Here is a 21,944-nt window from a genome sequence, read left to right as displayed (position 1 = left end):
TGACAGAATGAATTATTGAAGTGCCATCTTGCCACATTTGGATTTTTTTCACATGTACCCATATGTTACCTTATGCTGAGTTATGTTTAATTAAGGACTCATTCAGTTAATCCTAGGCAATAATTATTTTTAATTAGTTAACTTAAGTTTAATTCATTTTAATTACCAAACATTTAATATGGGGTAAAACTATACCTTCAAACAGCCTTTTATGTTCAATTTGAAAATATATAATATACCATTTCTGAGTATTTTCAGATTTCAGCTGATAATGCATTGCTCATCTTTCTTCGATTTTCTTTAATAAAGAAAAATGTAGACTCAACAATTATTTTTCCCACAAGTCTGGAATTGCCAGCTGTGAATTAGTTCAGCTTTTTTCAGAGCTCACGCTATGAGCCCTGCAGCAGGGTTAAGCATCAGGCAGAGCTCTCACTGTTAACACTGCAACTTAAGTACAACTGAAATGTGTGTGCGCAACAAAACAGAAAATGGGGCAACAGAACATCTATTGACATCACAAATGAACACAATCAAAATGAAAGACTTTACTAGTTTTTATTCATTACCCATCAATCAATCAATTAATATTTTATTTGCGTGATTTTTTATTTATTTTAATTATTCTTTCAATACAGACTGTATTCTGATGAAATTACTTTGGTTACCAACTCATTTCTGTAAATAATGTAGTTGTAATTTTAATGATTTGATGAAAGCCAGAGACTTGCATCATAATGAAACTAAAATGTACATATGATAGGTACAGTAGAAATTATCTTATCTCTGATAAACTGTGACATATAATAAATGCTTCAGACTGAAACATTCTGAAACCTTGTGTATAAGTTAAAAACAAGCTATACAAATATTAAATAAATAAATAGGTCAATTTTATGACATTACAATAGGCACATTTTACAATATGAAACACCTCAAATATTTGTTCATGGTCATGACAAAATATTCTTTCAATTAGTTTTTTTAATGAAGTTCATGCTTGTTCAATGACAAGCAGATGGTGCTTTTTAGCTAACAAATTCCTTATTGCATTACTAATGAGGTTAAACTGTGTCTCATCAGGCATGAGACATTAGTCTCTCTGTTTATCAACATTATTGGCAATCCCCTGTTACGGAATTGGGCTGTACATTCTGACATGAAGATGACAATGAATGTTTGATTTATGTACATTTTCTTTCCCACATCATTACATCACCAACGTTACTGGGTCTGAAAGGTTGAAGTAAATGTTAAACATCGAGATGTGCAAAATATATATATATGATAAGATAAGATCTTATCATATATTATTAGCCATATATAATTTCTTGCATTAGGGATTTGTCTTTTCGCATACACCAACTTGCTCTCCATGAGACACACAGACAGGGAGAAAAGCTTGGGGTCAGAGCACAGGGTCAGCTATTTTTATGGCACCCCTGGAGCAGCTGGGGTTAAGGGCCTTGCTCAGGAGCCCAATGGAGCGGGATTCCTCTGCCGGCCATGGGATTTGAACTGACAACCTTCCAGCCACAGAACCACTGCTCTGCACCGTGAAATATGTGTGTGAAATATGTGAAACATTGAGATATATATTGTCAATGCATGTATTTGTTTTTTTAAACAGTTAAACAATTCCAAAAACCTAAAGAATAAACCCAGATTTTGTTGCAATTCATGGTTCTTCAAACCAGAATTTTATTTCTCTACTCTATTTGTGCTCCAAAATCAGATATTTTGTTCTTCACAAACCCACCAATGAAATACATAGCTTTTTATCCAGATTTATTTATCAGTTTATTTTATTTCTATTTTTATAAACTTTAGAGCTGAGTAATTGAAATGTACTGAAAAAAAAAAGTTTTGTACTTCATGAGTGCTGTGAAGTTGGCCTGCCCACCCCTGTTCCATGCTGTGCCCCCTGCTGTACCTGTGAGCATGAGAGACTTCACTTTGCACTTTCTGACCGATTCTTCAAACTCTCCCCTTTACTGTGTACCAGTGCATTGATCAGCCCCCTCTGACATTCACACAACCCCGAACTGAGCGCTTCCTCTTATTTGATTAAACTATTGTACAGGCAGTGGACAAAAAAATGTAAACACCAAGTACATTGAAAAAAAAGGCACAGGTGTGGATCACGTGTTAATTAAGCAAATGACATCAAAGTCGTCTTATATCATGTATACAAATTCTAGACAGGCCTGGTTACCTATAATTATGACTAGCATGACAGCAAGAAGAGACCTCAGTGAGTTTGAAAGAGGGGTGATTATTGGGGCATGTTTGGTGAAGTGACCAAGACAGCTCAACTTACTGATGTTTCTTGAAAAGTGGTGTCGGACGTGAGGTCGGCATGGACCTCTGAAAGGAAGAGACCATCAGCGAAGGGCCGCGGTGGCGAAAGAGCGTATTCCAGGTTCATGATATAAGTGTTCTCATTTAAATTGCAAGAAAAAAAGGTGACCTGCTGCAGATCAGTTGACTGCCAATTTTGACATGAGTCCATGAGCATCAACGTTTATCAAAAACAGTCCACCAAGTACTTCACAAGGTGGAAAACCAGAGTCATACTGCAGTGCACCAACTCATCACAGCTGACAGTGCACATTTCTTAGTCCTGTAGTGTAAAAAGCACAGGAAAAGGACTACTGTGCCAAAGTGCATACAGGCCATACTGACAACAATTGATGCCCTAACACCCCATTAAATTACTTTACAATGGTGTTTCCATTTTTTTGCTCTCTATATTTTTTTACCTTTTTAAAATATATTTTACTTATCTTTTTACTTATTTTTTTATTTTTCTTTTTTTTTGTATTTATCTTCAGCACATCAGAACTTCTGTGTTTAAAACATTGCTGTGGCTCACTGTATAGTCATTTATAGTCATTCCTTCAGCCGCATATATTGCAGGACGCAATGAGTGTCTACAGCTTTAACACTTGTTAGACAGCTTGGCCAAAGGTAAAATCAAGTAAAAGAAAATATATTATCAACAAAACCTTTTTTTTCCCCTGTGATGTGTATTGAATATTGGTCAGCATCAGCAGAGGTGCATAGGCAGTCACATTCTTTACCACAAAATTATTTTATACATATTTAGTGAAGCAGTTGCACTACAATGGTATTTATATTCCATTTATACACTTCCTTCATTAAAATGGCAATTTACTGGGAGCCCCAGAATGAATCATGTCATTGAGCTGCTTCAGTGTTTCCCTGTTGTTTGCTCTGACAGGTTTTTCTGCTGAATGGCTAAGCTGGAGCCTGTCCAACTCAGGGAAGCTGGTGCTGCATACAGTACAGAAGATAAACCCTAATTTAAATAACTATCATGTACCCACTACTGGTCTTAGAATCTACCAGCTAGGGTAAGAATTGCACATGTGTGCAATTTATTTGGGCACATGGTTTTCAGCTTTTTATCTTCATCTATTTATTTTCAATCTTGTAAATCTGCTTTTTAGATGAAAACTCTTGACATCCTTTCATACGGTAACAGATCCTTAACAACCTTAAAAAGGATCAGGATTAATGTGTTTTCAAATTTTCAATATTGGCTCTCCATGCAGAGGACATTTACTGAAAATATATTCTTTGTACAGTATGTTCCAAAAACAAGTGTGTTAAAGGAAAACAAATGAAATGCAACAAGATAAAAATAACAATAATAACTCAAATTGTGATCCCTTATTTCTGTGAAGCTCTGTGAAAGAAGACAGACATTTTCTCAAGAGAACCAGTGATACTGAAATTCATTTCTACTGTACAATATTCTCATGCTTGTTGTTATCCACTGTACAGGCCAAAGCCAGAGTACCTGAGGAGATTAAACTATAATATCAGTCTAAGAAACAGGTCTTTAACCCTTGGAATGAAGAATTGAATAGATCAGAATTTATTCAATAACACAGTCTCCTCTATGAATTGAAACTTTTACCTGTACAATATTCCCGGTTCAACATGTCCTTTAGTAAAACATGTTTCTAGATCTAGACATTTTTAAAACATTTCTGTGGCTTACTGTATAGTAATTTTTAGTCATTCCTTAAGCTGCATATAATGCAGGATGCAATGAATGTCTATATCTTTAACATTTGCAAGGCAGCTTGGCTGAGGCTTAATTAAAATCTTGATTGAACATTATCATATTGCAGATAGGTTTTACACTTTGTACCTCTGGCAAGGGTATCTGACAACACACAACCAAGATGCAGTTATGCTCACATGGCTCTGGTGCCCTTGGTGTTTCAGCAGTGCTGCACTGTAACTGTCAAAGGCCTCAGCTGTGACAGCAGGTGCACTGGAGTTGTGTTCATCAACAATTTCAGTCTATTCAGTAAGTTCAGCACAAATAGTTGCTCTGTGTCTTGAATGCAGGTCACAAAAAAGGCGTGCCGAAAGCGGGTAGTTTATGTGTTTGTTTTTTAAACTAGAGAAATTGTGACTTTTTAGCTTATGGCCACCTATTTTCCCTTGGTTTATATATTGCCCCTGCATTCTCACATCTTACATTACTTTAAGCTAAAAAGATAAAACCTTTCAAATTATTATAGTTTACACTTTCTCAATATTCATTTAAATCAGTTTGGTGTCCAGATAACACTGTGTAGTACTGTACAGACCAAGATACAGCTTTCAGAAAACTGAGATTATTTATATAAGAACTGTGATTTTTTAATACTGTATGCTTTTTATAAATGGGAAATTCTGCTGAAAACCGGAATAGCAACACACCAGGAAAGACGTAGCATAAAGTCCTATACCCTACATATTGCTTCATTGACAAGGTCCTGGCTACACTACTGGAAATTAAGAGGTCACAAGCTTAGCATTGAAAATATGAGACACTGGATGTATTTTCACAAAGAGCTGTTTATGTCAGGATCCAACTTCACAGCCATGTTGAAGTTCAAGCCTTAGAATCCCACAAGGAATATCTAAATCAAATCTAATAAAGGCAATATGGGCTGAAGAACCACTCCCCATTTTAAAATTTCTTATGTTCTTATAAAATGTACTTATTTTTCATGTTTTCATCACCTACAATAACGGCTCAAAACAGCTCTGGTTTTTAAAAATCCACATTTTCATCCACCTGATATTTTGTTCTGGTTCAGGCACTCTACTTCTTAAATGTACCTAATACTTATTTGCTAAAAATTAGTCTTCAGATCCCCATTGTTTCAAAGATATCTGCAGGGACCCCCAATGCTGACTACTTTGGATTATTCACATCCCAAGGGAAATGTTTCTTTATAATGCGATTGCAAATATATAATTTGGACAGAAGTGTGGTTGATAGGGCCACTGCCTAATGGCTCCAGCACCCTGGTTCAAGCTTCTCACACCTCTCTTTTCTCAGCCTGCATGTTCACGTTGGTTTTTGCCTGGCATTTCAATTTCTTGACATCTCCCAATGATATGAAGGATAGATTGGATTGGCTATTTAAAATCGCTTTTTTTCTGTGGTGCTACAGTGGACTGCTGTCTGTTCCTGAGGGTAGAGTAATTGTGTGTTCTCAGTCCTGTTTTACGCCCCATGCTTCTGGAACACACTCTAGTGTCCATGATGATGAATGAGATGAACCAGATAACAGCAACACATTTTGTATTGCAGCAATGTAGTCAATCACTATGTGGAAAATGTAGAGATCTGATTTGTAGGCAGCGATTTAGGTGAGAGTAAATCTTATGCATTTGCAAATCATTGCAATCACGTAAACACTCATTGTTTTGCCTTAACACAAGAGCTTCACCATTAATCCAAGAAGCGGTTTTAACATTTCAGATTGCGGATGCAGAAGATGGACACTGACCTCAAAGTCAGAGCCAACGAGACTGTCAAGCATTATTATTATTATGCTTCCCTAAGACTGGAAGATAGTGATTCTGCCATCTGAGCATAACACAGTAAATAAAACCTCTTGATTAATACAGAAAGGCAGGCATCACCTGGGACTGGATGTCTCTAATCCATGTGTGGACCGTTACTGATTTCACCAACCTCATATCAAAGTACTATATCAAAAACCCATGAACATAGATTATTACTTCCAACATAACTTCTCCGCAGTCTTTAGAGAAAGTGTTCATGGATGCACAGATATTTTCACTGGAAAAATACATTTCTTTTTCATACAGTATATTACTGTACCTAACTCTCAACACGTTTCCATGACAATCCATGTCCTCATGCTTGCAATGCCAAAAGCAAGAGGAAACTCATAAATTTCATATGGTGCTGCCTGTATATCCACCAAAGCACAAGGCCGGAGATACACTGGAGCAGCTTAAGAATAAGAGAGTGAATGTCCTTGAGTGGCTGTGCAAATCTGTGCAAAGATTTGAAAACAGCTGTCTATAAGCTTCCCAAGCAACCTGAGAGAGCATGGGCACATCTGCCAAAAATTGCACTGAGCCGGTATGCAAAGGCGATTGAGAATTACTCAGAAAGACTTGTATCTGTAATTGCCAGCTTTCACCTAATGTTGGCTTCACGGGTCTGAATACTAGCGTACTCTTCACTCGTCTGAATACTAAATGTTGCAATCAACATTTCATATTTTTTACTTTATTTTATTTTTTTTTACATTTACTGTAACTTATCTTACACTTAGATCCCTTCAGTTTATTTTGGTCAGGTTTTATTCAATTTGTATGATCTAACCTAATGCTATATCAGAGAATTAATTCTGTATTTTAATTGCAACTGATAATAAATTATTTTACAACATTTTTTACAAATATTATATACTAGTGGTCTGAGTATATTAAGCTACAGGTTGTTTGATTTTAAACGAGTTAAATCGTGTCGGTTAGACCGTCTTCCCTCTCTCCCCCCGACAGGGCACGCGCCGGCAGATGTGCACGCGCGCCGTCTCCAGCTCGCAGCTGAACGCGCCGCCGGTCTGAAGCAGGAAAGTTACATTCCCGAGGAGCGGCTTCCAGGTGGAAACACATGAGCATTGCACGATCAAGGCCGTTTTTCATGAAGGTGGTTGATTAAACCAAAAACTAAATATCGTTGCGAAAACAGTACTATGAATCACAATGAGGTTTAGCTTGTAGACTGTACAAGATTTTAATTACGCATTTTTAAGAAATAGAAGAAAAATAAAACCCGATAAAAAGTACGGAAAACATGTATTAAACTATACGCTGAACCATCGTAATACAGCTGTTCCAATAGCAATGACTGGCAAGGTCGGTAGGCGCTCCTGTATGAATTACGGTGACTTCATGCTTCACTACATTTTATTTCACCCCCCACCCCGCCATGTTAGCGTGGTGCAGATCTCTCTAGTCAACTCCGTGCTGCAGGTGCAATTGCTTGTAGTCGATGATAGTCGGGCTTCTTCAAACACCCATCAAGCCTTGGTTATTTCTTCAATTTCCACAAACAGTTCTGCTTCTGCTTACCTCTTGCATTTTGGTGTGCTACCGCGGCTGAGGCGGCTCATTCTGCAGTTTGCCTGGGATCGCAGTGCCTCTTAAAGAAACATCCTCCACTCTTTCTGTTTGATCCTGTTGTGTCTGTTTGGGTGGATTAAATTTTTAATCAAAGACTTCTTTGCACGTCGGCGAATTTGATATCGTAATTGCCAAGATTCTGAATTTAACCCATAAAATCAGGAGGTGGATGTATAACCAAATGCTGGAGGAGAACCATTCGAATAAAATTCGTTTAACTCTTTGAAGCAATCCGCAGACAGGTTGGAAGACGAGGTCTCGGCACTATTCAACTACGGGGAAATACGAAAAACGAGATTAAACACGTTGTTGAGTTTTCTAACCGAAGTTGGAGGTTGCGTGTCTTGCAAAAATATGTTCAGGATGGATTTACTCAATTTTAAAGGATTGCTCCTTAAATAAGGATTGATGAAGAATTGCTAAATCCCCTTTTTGTAAATCTTTTCCTCGGAAGATTGCAAAGGTGGAGCGATTAGGAAAGGCTGATGACGGACCTATTAATCCTTTCAGTGCATCAAAAGCACGAAAAGGTCTTGGAAACGTTTGGATGGAAATCAGGCGAATGTTTAGACCTGTTTCTAGTTTTATATGAAACTGGTGACTAGTTGTTTTTTTCCCCAGGGATATCTGTTTGCGTCTCTCTAATATGCTTTTTTGGTGGTAGGGTAATGATCTTTGTTATCCATTTTTGAAATTTCTAATATATCAATCTTTTCCACTTGAAGTATTCCTGTATCTAAATGGAATTAGTTGAGATTGAAGCCCCTTGTAAAAGGAACAGACATGGTACATGGGCACAGTTTGCTTCACGGTGAGTCTGATTTTAATAGTTTAAAATGAATATTCACCACTTTCAAGGCTCTGGATACGTGATGTAGCGAAGAGTAACTGTTTTTAACGTGCTTTTAGTGGTCCGGGTGTTAAATTAATACACTCTGTTTTTTCAAAGGAGGATGTATTGGAAGACAATAGCATATTGTGTGATCTAGTCGGGTGTTTTAATGCTCCTTACACCCTAAGGAAATGTGTGACTGCGGACAGTGACAATGTTTGGGGAATATAGCCCATACTGTACCTTTTCTATTTGCATTTTGTGCAATGGTGGGTCCTGTTTGCTTTAGCTACAAACGTAAGACTCCTGATTTGATTATTTGAAGGGGTTAGTCTGTGTTAATGTATAGTACCATTTCTAAATTTATTCGACCATTTTTAAAATGAAAACTTTTCGAGCTTGGTTATCTGTTTGCTTTTCCTTTAGGTTAGTAAATATGTAGAAATTCCTCATTTTGGAGCGTCAAAATGCAGTATGATTTCCTTAAAGTACCGAGAGATCTTTCATGGCACTATAAGAACATCAATGTTTTTTTAAGGATTACTATACTATGAAGATTTTCAGTTGTGATTTTGTGTGTGAGGTTGTTTAATCTTCATAAAGGTAGCCTACATATGACTGATTGGGTGTACGAGAGTACATACAGTACAGTATGTGAAATAATAACTGTATCTGCCTTTCCGGAGTATATATTTGAAGAAAACATTGCAAAAAGCCATTAGTAAGAGGGTGCTGCCGAATGTTCAACCCCCCCAAGCACAGACAAAATCACTCATCTTGGAGAGAAGAAAACTGGTCAGTTTTGTCTCCACCAAATTCCTTCTGTTTCTTTGTTCCAGTTGTTGCAAGTCTCATCATACTTGGGTTGTCTGGGGCAACAAAGAAGGGGACAGGTAATACGTTTCATTGATTTAATATCTATTAATCATTTTAGAGCTTGTCTTGGTTGACGATGAAGTCAGTAATTGGCAGCACTTCTTGTGTCCAGCCTAAGACACTTGAGGATGTGTGCTTCAGAATGCATGTTTCATGACCAAGGTCATGTGTATGGCAGGCGAATGCTGTGGAATATGATTTGCTGGTAGATTTTTCTTTTCCATCCAACATGATTTATAGGCAGGTGTTTTTTTCTGTGTTTCAGTGAAGAACAATTCGGGAGTGCAGCCAGCAGGCCAGTGTGGAACCTGGATCAAAGACCCGGAAGGGGGTCTTTTCACTTCTCCAAACTACCCCAACAAATACCCTCCAGAGAGAGAGTGCATTTACATAATTGAAGGTAAATACTCATATCTGAAAACAGTCTACTTTCATCTAATAATAACTTATAACTGAAATAGATTTCAGTGAATGTCCATTTTCATGTTTCATATTTATTATAGGCATTACACTGCAATATAACATATTTCCTCATTGCAGTTTTAATGCAGCGTGCGGAGATTGTGTGTTATACAATTCCCTTAATTTGAGGAAATTGTTTTATCCGCGTTTGTTATCTGCCTTTCCGGAGTATATTTCCAGTTTTAGTTAGCATTCTGATGTGATTATTAATAGATATAATTGTCATCTTTTAATAAGGTCGATTGCTCTTTTCTAAGTTCTTTTGCATCCTTAAATATGCTTTATTAACTTTTACAAGACTACTTTTCAATGTAACTCCTTCACATGATATTGGTTGGGAAGATATAAAAATCAGGTTTTTGTCCTTTTTAAGTTTCGGACAATTCTAAGCAAGATTTATAAAATACTCTGACTCTGTGATAGCCGAAATAAAAAATCAGTACCTAATAAGAATTTAGTTTCTAATCAATTTATTTTTTCACAAAACAGATGAATTCTCCTAATTGAGGCAAATCATTTTCAGGTTAATTGTCTTTTGGGGTGTAACTATGGGGAACCATGTGCCAATAATATGTCTGAAAGTCAATAATTACAGAAGCTTTATAAAACATTGAGCACATTTCTAGAACCCTAGACGTCCATGTGCCTTTAAGGCAACATGTTATCACATCCAATTATCTTGGATGGTCATGGTCATTAAATATTAAACTATTAAAATATACAATTAATAAACTACTTTTGTGAGCTCAAACTGCATATTTTAAACTTGCACAATGCATACTATCCAATAGTAGTGTTCTTTTTAGTAGTTGCTGAGTTCCGTGATTTATAGTTTGTTTTCCTTGTTTCTTTTGTAGCTGCACCTAGGCAATGTATTGATCTCTTCTTTGATGAAAAATATTCAATTGAGCCTTCATGGGAATGTAAATTTGACCACATTGAAGTTCGAGATGGGCCATTTGGCTTCTCCCCAATAATTGGACGCTACTGTGGACAGCAGAGTCCACCGTATATAAGATCTAGTGGCCGATATCTTTGGATAAAGTTTTTTGCTGATGGCGAATTGGAAACAATTGGGTTTTCTGCCAGATACAACTTCACTCCAGGTAAAGATAACCTTTTATTCACGTTTTCATTTTCACAAAACTGTGTACTCTCATATCTTTACATTTCGATTTGTTTGGGTTTCCCAGTGTTATATGCGTGTAACTTGTTTTCATGAAAACCCTAGCTAGTTACACCACTATATTGTTTGTGTCCTTGGCTGCTCTCAAATTCAGGATATGAGAGGTTGCTTACATCTTAAAATTATCTGCTTCTGCATCACAAATTCCTTATTTACTATAGTTTACATTTTCATATGCCATAACATATATTCTTACTATTATATATTAAAATGTAAACTATGCATTTGTATGCTGGAATAAAATGATTGTTCTCTGGCTTTTTCATGTGGACTCTGGCTTTGAAACACAGCCCACAGGAGCTGTTCATAGTGCTGAAGCCACACATTGTCAGGCTGATTCAGGATGCCCACCATTAAATGAGATAGATTGGCCAAATAGACTTCTCTCATTTTTGTATCTGCTGCCATAAAACAATGAGAACAATTCAGACATAGCATATGTACTCTAGAAGTGTATTTTCTGTTTTAATATCTAATTAAAAATGATGATTTAACATGCTCATTTAGCATTTTAAATGTGGCCTATAATAAAATCCACCATGCTTTTGAATGAAGGAATTTTTAACCTTCTGTTCCAAATTCTGCTTTTCAACAGCTTTATGATTGACACCAAAGCCACTCAGCAGTAGAGTAACTGCTGAATGGTACTGTATGCTTAAAGGCAATGGTTTTAATTTTCTTGATGCTGGTGACATAATGAAAGAAGACAGTTTATGGCCAGACAGTTTAATCAGGAAATGTATTTACCCCTTCATCAAATAGGCTTTGTTCACCTACTGAAAACATATAGTGTGTCTAAATGCCATAATGTCAAAAAGCAGTTAATTGAGCTTCTTTAAATCCCAAAAAATTCCTGAAAGGAAAAATAAGGTTTTATATTATAAACATGTTTGTAGTAATGCTGAAAAAAAGACTTAAGACAGTATTGATTATGTCTTAATGGTGTTCACAAGTATTGAAGCCATCTGTAATTTGCTGTACTGATGTATTGATTATGTTGGATGGTGTCAGGGATGATGTCTTTGATGGTTAAGACCTTCAGTCTCCAGTACTAAGCAAGCATTTTCTCAGGGACAATTGCTCAAATTAAAGGACAGTAACAAAAGCCTTCATCTAGTTGGCAAGATGAGACAAACCTTAAAAATAATATTCAGTAGTAATGGAAGAAAAGTAAATGCTTATCATTTATTCAATAAAAAGAAAAAAAACTGTAAATAAATTATTTATTTGTAGATTTTGTATAGAAAAACTGAGGTATATGGTGAATCGGGCATTTGGGAGGGAATTTTGGGTTAAATATTATTTCCTTTGTTATAAGCAAATGTTATAAAATCTTTTCTACTGTATATTCATTCTTTGCATTAACAAAATTTCCATCGGCTGTTCTCAACATTCAACATTTTTGTATGATTTAGAGGTTAACTGAATTGTGCCAGAACATAATTCCTCAGAAATTAGAAATAGCACAACCTTTTGTCTCAAGGCTTTTCTAAAATCCCTTCTCATCACTCCATGATATTGCACTTCAACTCTTATACTATAAGAAGATTTTTTAGTTCCAATGGAATTGGTTGTAACACTTGAATAAACTATAGTACTATTCAGAAATATTGGTAAGAGATCTAGAAAAACATTCTTCCTCACAGAGCTCCTAGAGCATGAGAATATATGGAACATTTCGAATGAGAAGAAGACATTTGGCTCCTATATCTCCTTTGGTTTCAAGTAGTTAATTATTTCCAAGATCTCATTTTGATCATTTTGTGAAAGCAACCAGAGAAGCAGGTTAGCTGGTTCTATACTCACATGACCCTTGGAGTAAAACAAGGCACAAGACTTAAATACACATCCTTTTATCTTCCTCTTGGGTCTTCTTATTTGTGCTTCACTGTTCACTAGGTTGATTTTGTTTTTGCTTTTGAGGATTTGAATTGTCAGATCCCACATTGTCTTCTCCATAAAACGTAATAAGATTAATTTCTTTCAGTCTGTAGTTACTTATAGCACTAGAGTGTATCCGGCTGCTCTTGTCTACACTCATTCCAGAGGAGGAAAATGCTTTGGAACATGGTGATGAAAAGTGTACATAATTTTCAAAATGAGATTTTAGTAGTGCATTGTACAATGTTTCATAACATCCCTTGGTTTAGATTCTGCACATTTAATTCTATATCCTAACTATTGTTAGATATAGTCAGATACTGTAGGCTCACAGCTGTCTACCCTGTTATCTATCCCCAAATACTAGGTTCTGTGTTTAAGAATATGGGGATATAAGTGTTTTGAATATATAGTAGGACACACTGTGTCTTAATTTGAAAAAAAGCATTTGTATAGTGGAACATATTTCCAGAGTCAGTGATATTCTGCTGTTTACCAAGAGGTTCCACAATAATTTGTCAGCTTTATTTTCAGATGAGTGAACTGTGTGATACATCCATGTGGGTAAGTCATTCAGTGCAAAAAAAACTACTGAAGCCTAAGAAAAATCCTGAGAAGAGATGTTGAACTATAACAAATAACAAAGAGAACCACAGTGTTCTACTTTTTATCCACCTGTTTGTGGAGATAGCCAGAGACATCTAGTTCTTGAGTTAACCTTATTCTTCTTCTTGAGCACAAGGTATTTGAGATTGTATAACCAAATCAGGGGTGGCACAGTAGTTAAACTGCTGCCTCGCAGTGCTGGGATCCTGGATTCAATTCCAGGCCTGAGGTGTTACAGTCTCTGCAGGGTATTTCTGTGTTCTCCCCTTGGTCATGTGGGTTTCCTCCAGCTGCTCCTGGTTCCCTCCCACACTCCAGAAACATACTGGTGGGTTAATTGGCTAGAGGGAAAACTGACCCTGGTGTGAGGGGTCCCATCCAGGATGTATCATTCCTTGCACCCATTGCTTGCCGGAATAAGATCCAGCTCCGACATGTCCCTGAATTGGAAGAAACGGTTAGAAAATGGACGGAAAACAAAATCAGGTGATCAGTCTAGCTTCTAGCTTCTAGCTTCTTGGTGGCATTCCATTTGGCATTAGCAGTGATGTTTTGTTCAATTTAATTATTTTCATTGATTATATCATATTTCCAAACTTCACAAGATGCAAGAGGCTTTCCAAAAGTTAATCACTACCCCCCCCCCAGTCCCAGCCTTCTTACTAAAAGCAATCAAAACCCAAAACCTTAAATTCTGATTAGAAATTGAATATAATAAACATAAGAAGTAAGTCTCAGCTATTGGACAGACAGATGTCAGGATGCTAGCGGCATTAGGTTTTAAAAGAAGACCTGTATACCTTTGAAATAAATTACTTTAGGTAGTTTTAGGTAGTTTTGTAATAATTACATACTGTATTAACCAGATAGGTCAGTTGAGAACTGACTAATTTATAATAACACCTTATACTTGGAAGAAGAAAGAAAAATGTATACCATTGTAGCACACAAGACAAAGAGCTGAAAAACTGCAGAAAATATTTTTTCTTTCTTACTGAAAACACAGTCATCTACAAGGGTGAATAGCTGGAGCTCTCTCAGCTCATTGTTCTGGCAGCTGTCAGCTGCAAATTGAAGTGACTTGTGCTCAAAATTGGTAGTTGCACTTGGGTGGTTCAAATTAATGAAAATACTAGATCTTGAATTGTAAGATGACACAGAACTATAATGATATGAATCTATGAAGGTATTTTCCCTATTGAAGAAAGTTGTAAATAAACTCAAAACAGTGAAGCATTTGTCTAGTGTGCAAAAAGTGCCAATCAAACAGAAATATCACAATATAAATGCAAATAGAGGCAACAGGATTTGACATGACCAATTTTAAGCCTTCCTTCCTGTTTGTTTCACCTTTGACTGGGGCACTTTTGTGTGGCATGGTGACACAGTGGTTGGGACTGCTGCGCTGCAGTCCTGAGGCCCTGGTTTCAATTCCTAAGGTGCTATCACCATGGAGTTTATATGTTGTCCTGTGTTCACATTGGGTTCTGCTCCAGTTTTGTCTGACAGTCCAAAGACATGCTGGTAGGTAAATTGCCTCAGGGAAAATTGACATTGGTGTGAGTATTGTTTTGTTTGACTCTGTGTATGCCCGGCAATGGACTGGCGTCCTATCCAGAGTGTATGTTGCCTTGGACCCATTGCTTGGCAGAATAGACACCGGCTCCCCTGCTGCCCTGAATTGGATAAAGCAGATGGATGGATGGTGCACTTTTTCCCCTGAGTAAATTCTGTTGTAGTTTATTAATCAAGGTTCATGAAAGATTGTAAGATTATTTTATTACATTATTTGTTTGTAAACAAGCAATATGTGACAGCTGTGCTGCACATACTGTAAAAACAAAACAACTGTGGAATCATTTGGAAATATTAGGAAACTAATTTACTCCAAATTAAATTCTTCAACTTGGTTTCTTAGATCTTGCATCATGGGTGTAATACTGTGACAGAGATTTGAATAAAACTATACACCATGAATAAGGAATGAAGGGCTGAACTGCAGGCATTATGTCAACAGTACTGGGAAGTAAAATTGGTTTGTTTTTAGTGCTAAAGAACATAACAGCATTTGTGATACTGAAGCATCCAGGAATACCCAACAGCATTCCAGCATACTGTAATTTCCAAATCTTAGGATGAAGATGCTAGAGTACTGTTCTGACAGGCCATCACTGAGACATGTGATGTCAAAGCTGCAGCCATCAGTCTCCTGGTAACTCGTCTTGTCTTAATAATATATGAGTCCATTCATGGATTTTATTCCAGTTTTAACTTACAGGTGTGTAACAATTTATACATGTAGTCTGTTTCAGCCGTAACTGTAAAATACATGTATTCTGTGGTTCAGAAAAAAAAAGTATGCACGATACCACAAATACCAACAATACAGGGCTTCAGTATTTTCCCTCAGTTATATTGTGTCAATACAATCGGGAATTGTAACAGAAAACTGGACCCACAGGACGAAGTTGGGCTTGGACAGCTACTCAGAATTGTGTGCCGGCTGAGCAGAATCAAGTAACTGGACAGGTCAAACCAGCCTTTCCTTTGTCTAAGTTAATCTGACTGTAAAGTAACAAGTTTTAAAACCAAGTATCATGGTGCCACAATAATAAACACAAATTAAACTTAAACAAATATATTTAAAACTGAATATAACCCAACTATCACGTGAAATAAAAGGGTTTGACAATGTTCATTGCAATACTTAAGGTGAAACCCTAAGCTAAGAGATAGGCTCTGCCATGAGTTCAGAGCATATGAGCCACTTCTTCAAACCATCTGTGCTGGCTCTTTAGCTTCCCCCACTAGCTATGTCTCTGTGCACATCTTCAGTCATTCATCATCTGCAAATGTCAAACCACAAAGACAAGCCAGAAAAATATGCTGAATATGGGATTCATTTTCCTAGGACACTTATCTTGCTTTGTAATTAAAGGCCCTTTATTTTCCTACTCGCAAATACCACATCTAAACAAATGAGCTCTTATAGATGTTTCTTTCAAACTACTGTTTACTGTCACAAAATGTGAATTTCATATTAAATGATGTTCTTAAACATCTTGACACAAAGTGCTCCACAGTGTAGTAGGAAGAAGCATCTCAATAACGTGAGTAAACCAGGGGGAGGTAACACAATATAGATGCTAAAATGTAACCATTAGCTGCAATTTTTAAAGAATGATTATTGGTTAATAAACTAGTATTAAAGTCCTATGTAGTATTTTCAGATTGTTGTCTTATGTTTAATGGGAGAGTGAAAATATTAATACTAATTTAGATATATAAAAAAGATGAGATGGAAAATACCGTTTTCTTACACTTTGGGATTGTTGGACATTCAGTTAAAGTCAACAACAGAGTATGAATACTTTTATCTTGTGGCTTTTTCCAATTTTTAAATTAATATTCTTGATATACAAATAGCCTAATATTCTTCCTGGCAAATTTGGTTTGTTCAAAAAGTTGATAGTGTTAAATCTGTTTCAAGTGTGTTGATAACCTTTGCTGCTTTCTAGGATTGAAGTGGAGACTGTGGAGGAGTATTAGTCTGTTCACAGTACTGTACTTTCTCTGCAAGCCTCTACTGTACATAAATTATTTAGATGGAATCAAGAATCCTTACTCTTCTCTTTCTACAGATTTTTTTCATATAATGTCCTGAAGAAAAATGAGTTTAATTGGATTCTTACTATAGTTATTCCTTTCCACCCTGTATAATAAAATCACATGCTGTTTTTAATTGTGAGACCAGTAGAGCTTATAACATAACAAGAATTGTATTTTTCCTTAGTGGAATTGGACTTACTGTATGTGGTGAGTTGGTATGTACTGTATAGCCCAGATCTGGTATAAGAACATAAGAATGCTTAAAATGAAATGAGGCCAGGACTGTGAACAAGGTCATTTGTGACACATGAACCACTACCACATCATCACCTGCTCTGGCTGGGAGCTTGTTGTGCTGTAGAATTGTACAGTAGTTGTCTATCTCGACTCTTGGAGGGTAACAGAGATTTGTAGATCTGTAGATCAGGGGCTCACCTACACACAGTACTAGCTGTATTTTTCATGATAAAGTTCTACCTCTCTCTTTCTTGCTTTTGCTGTGATGGTGACTCTAGGACTCATCTTCATGTTCTGGCTTTTCAGCTTCTTTTCAGCTGCTTGTCTTGCTGACTCTACTCTTCAGGTTTGGCTCTACAGTGTCTGGCGCTTTACACCTTTGCTTATTTTATTGTGAGAATCAAGATAAATTATTAAAATAAAACTATAACAGTTCAGGGGGGGAGCTGCATCAGCATGCGTAGGCTGCAAAGGAACAAGTAATAGGTTTATTCTATGCTGAAAAAAAGAAGAAAGAAAACACAACGTTTTTGCCGTGGAGCCTTCTTCAGGTGCTCACACCTATTACTTGTTCCATAACACTATAACTACTATTTACTGTCAAAATGTAACATCCTGAATAGTATGAATAGTATCTTTTTAGCATTCTTTTGGTCTATTAAAACTATAAAATTATTTTTTATATCTGATTTACTATGTTTTTTTATCCTAAAAAATCAAAATAATAGCATGATTATTATCTTATTAAATTATTAAGATTGTTCAACCACTATAATAATAACAACACCACTAATAAAGACTTTTATTTGTAAAGTGCCTTTCAGAACCAAAGGATGCTGTACATTAAACATAAAGAAAAATACAATGTACAATGAAAAGCAGATAAAACAATTAAACATGAACAAACAGGGATATTCAGATAGACTGCAGGTCAATCAAACGTGGGCTTTAGTAAAGAGATAAGATTTCAGTTTGACTTTGAAGAGAGTCAGAGAATTTCTCTCTCGTAGTGTCTCAGGAAGGGCATTCCTTAACAAGGGAGCAGCAGTGACAGAAAAAGCATGGTCTCCGGGTCTCCACACCACATTTGGAAACTACAAGCAGTATGTCCACATTGTGCTATTAATATTCATAACAATTATAATGGATAACGTGCTAATATTGACCTTGCTCCAGCTTGTGTTTACAATGATGCAGCTGAGCTCAATATACAATTATATTGGTAGTACTGTATATTAAATATACTACATTTGCTTTTGTTTTGTTTTTCATTCAGTCAGAAAATAATTAGTTAAGTGGTTCTATGCAGAAATAACAAAAGTTACCTCTGCATTCGACAAGATGTTTTGTGTGTCTCCTTTTCCTGAGGTGAGACAGCATGAGAGATTGCAGTGTGCCTGAGTACTAAAAAAGGTTGTGAGAGATTAAGGCATCTTGTGTTGAATCAGAAACATAGGGAGTCTTGGATTTCTTTGCTCTTGAAAAACATTACAGACATATAAGTTTCAAATTAACTTCACCTGTGGTTTTCAGGTGCGACATAGCCACCTCCGGAGAATATGGGAAAAGAAATGTCAAAACAACCTAAGAGTGTATTTGTAGGGATCGAATTCACATATTTAAAGAATGTTCTTAAAATCTTTACTCATATGAATTTAACATTTCTGAGACTACTTCACAGCCCTCTAAAAATGGACAATTTGCAAACTAAGTAATGTTGTTCAAACTTATCTATTTAGATTTTTCACTATTTATTATCCACACTTGGAAGTTATTGCTCTGCAAAGATAAAAAGACTGCATGAAAAATCAATTTTCAGCAAAGAAGACCGCTTTGAGAGATGGAGGTGTTTATAACCGAGTTCAGAGAGAGTTTTGATTGATTAGCATACAACCCTGTCTGTTTTTAAGGGTTTAAAATAATGTAACAACTTCCAGTAAAACTGTCACTCGATCGCATCTTGAGAGTTGTTGGGTTAGTTCCAGCTATACACTGTTTTAAAATACACTAGTTTTCTTTTTTAAATATTAATATAATTTTCCCTGCTTGCATACTGAAGTAATTTAACCCTTCATAATATAATAACATTGCTGGCTTTTTCTGTACTGCAGGATCTTTATAGAACTTCTAAGCTTTATTTCTTCATGCAAAAGAATAACAGTCTTTATGCCACTCATATAGTAAGAACAGGATATTCATTATTTCATTATTCCAAAATATATTGACTGCCTGAAGGATTGTATTAATTTTGCAATGTATTCAATGTCAGCTTTATCTGGGTTAAATGCTTTACTTTTAGTTTACTTTGTCTACTTTTTCAATAATCATATTTAAGAAGAGTTCTGAAGAATGCATCAGGCAGAAATTTAACAAAGGTAACAAACAAAGAAAATATAATAACAAGGAAACTAAATAGGAAATAGCCAACAAAAGTGTGCTGTCAACAAACTGAACATACCAGACATTTCCACTGTGCTCTTAACCAGTTGAGTCTGTCAGCCTATCTGTTGTTTGACAGCTCTGTACTTTTAACAATAAATGTTTTGTTCTATAAGAAAACAGTACATACAGTTCTCTTGCATGCAGTGGGATGTTTTAAGCAAATTAGCGAAAAAAATTAAAATCTGAAAAAAGTTTCTTTCTTCATCTCTTGTTCTGTGATAACTGATTACACACTTGGAGTAATATGATAGCTATAGAGTCCGCTACATTTACAAAAAAATTAAGACACTTGTAAAGTACAAAATAAAAAGAAGAAGAATTTTATATAGAAACTTTCATTGTAAATGGTCTTAGAGTGCTTTTCAATAACATATAAAACTAAATCTATCACATAATATTACATATACACAAATTACATGGTAAATAAAGCAGGACTAAAAGCCAGAATACAAAGTAAGTTTAAAATTGGGTTTGAGAGTGCTAACTGACTGTCAGAATCTGATTTAGGCTGCGAGATGATTCTTATTCGCCTGAAGCACCAGAGCAGAAAGTCTGCTCTCCTAGGGTCTCCCAGGGGCGCAGCTTCTCTCAGTCTTTGGGGTTTTGTATTGGAAACTGAAAGAAGCCCAGAGGTTGAAGAGTGCTAACAATGTGTGGGTATAAAGGAGGTTAGCAATTCACTGATGTCACCAGAAGCTAAACTGTTCAGACCATTAAAGGTGAATGGTAGTATTTTGCAGTATTTTGAATTTTATTCTGAAATCCACAGAGTCAGCATAAAGGAGCTAAAACAGGTGATATATGCGCATCCATTTTAGTTTGGTTTAAATCCAGGCATCTGAGCTCTGAACATGCTGTAATTGTTAAGAACATGTTTGGATACACCATTAAGCACAGCATTACAATAACCAAACCTGGAAAATCACAAATGCATGCATTAGCTGTTCTGCATTAGGTTGATAGAGACGTGTATGAATACATGCCCTGTTACAAATCTAAGAAAACATACATCCACATCGCTGTGATTAGTAGCTTAAGATGTGATTCCACATCTGCATACCTGGACTGATAGCACGATCATCAATACTGAAACTAAGGCTGACACTGTATGTTCATAGTGCATTGCAGAGAAAATAAATGTAAAAACATAATGTTTGCATAAGAATTTGAAGAAAGCATAACTGTCTTCAAACTGAAGTGTGAAGTGAGCAATTTGGCAGGAGACAGTCTTTCAGTTCCATTCATTGGTTATACTGAAAGTGTGTTGAGGTGAATGATGAAGTGACAAGCCACATCATTTTCCAAAGACAAGAGTGGTAGATAGTGTGACTATTCACATAAATTGACTAAAACTAGTTTATCCCAAAGAGTAACAGCAATTTGCATCTAATCACCATTGCTGACCTATTAAACAAAGATATTGAACTGTAGTACAAAGTGGGTTGTATCTGCCTAATGTCATTCTGATTGTCTATCTAATCTGTTGCCTTCATTTCCTTTGTTTTTGGAAATCACTATCATTCTGCTTGATGAAACAAATCAATGGTTCATGCACAGAACTCTCTTATACCAGTTGGCACAAAGGGTACTTTTAGCATTGCTTCAAGCGATCGATCTTTCTGTGTGTCTAAATGTGTTTCCTCCTCCTGAGCTTTTACATATTTTTCTGTCTTCGACTCACCAAGAGACTGGCAGCAGACACATACAGCGGTACTCTGTAACTGCTTTAATTTTCTTCTTTACTTAGTCTTAAGTAATACATCAGTTAGTCATTAGGGGCGGTATATATTTGAATAATTATTAGCATGCATGCTGTTGGACTGATTTGTGAAATAGAAAGTTTAGAAAAGGTTTCCTACTTATGTTTAGACCTGGTATTAAAGTATAGATATGTCTCCTAAAGAGCTTGGTTTTGTAAGTTTGATTATTTTGATTCCTTGGTTTTATATTAATAATAGTACACTTTTGAGCCATTTACTTTTGCCTTTTTTAAGTATGCATTGTAAGACTAATTTCACTTTAAACTAAGACTGCAGCAGCTCTATCATTTTATTCTAAGCAGTTGTCTTATTTTTCATAGTAATGGGTAAAGGTTCATTCTGTGCTGAATGGTTAAGACAAAAGAAACACAACATTTTGGCTCGGGAGCCTTCCTCACACCAGATAAACACAAGGGAAGGAGGCTCCACTGCCAAAACAGTGCGTTTCTTTTCCTTACCTTTCAGCATAGAATGAACTTTACCTGTTCCTTTGCAGCCTACGCATGCTGACGCAGCTCCCTGCTAATTTTTTCATTGTTTGGTTGGTATTATATATTTCAGAATTTGAGGGAAA

The 21,944-nt window shown here is 36.1% G+C and overlaps 1 protein-coding gene across 5 annotated transcripts in view; it reads left to right on the top strand.

Moving 5' to 3' along the window:
* The first annotated feature begins 6,953 nt into the window (after positions 1 to 6,953).
* The window catches only part of neto1l (neuropilin (NRP) and tolloid (TLL)-like 1, like), a 66,096-nt gene continuing 51,105 nt past the window's right edge, over positions 6,954 to 21,944 (top strand). For 4 of the 5 annotated variants that reach the window (XM_088644261.1, XM_088644260.1, XM_088644262.1 and 1 more), the window contains exons 1-4: positions 6,955 to 8,290; positions 9,151 to 9,204; positions 9,453 to 9,587; positions 10,507 to 10,755. In XM_088644261.1, the coding sequence (XP_088500387.1) occupies positions 8,263 to 8,290; positions 9,151 to 9,204; positions 9,453 to 9,587; positions 10,507 to 10,755 (466 nt within the window). In that variant the 5' untranslated portion in view covers positions 6,955 to 8,262. Of the gene's footprint in view, positions 8,291 to 9,150; positions 9,205 to 9,452; positions 9,588 to 10,506; positions 10,756 to 21,944 lie in introns of all 5 variants that reach the window. The other variant, XM_088644263.1, reaches the window with a different exon arrangement.

The sequence above is a fragment of the Lepisosteus platostomus genome, chromosome 8 (genome assembly GCF_059453375.1).
Source record: "Lepisosteus platostomus isolate fLepPlt1 chromosome 8, fLepPlt1.hap1, whole genome shotgun sequence".
NCBI classification, from domain to species: Eukaryota; Metazoa; Chordata; class Actinopteri; order Semionotiformes; family Lepisosteidae; genus Lepisosteus; species Lepisosteus platostomus.
Note: the sequence above shows the minus strand (reverse complement) of the source record. Positions and strands in the feature narration are given on the sequence as shown.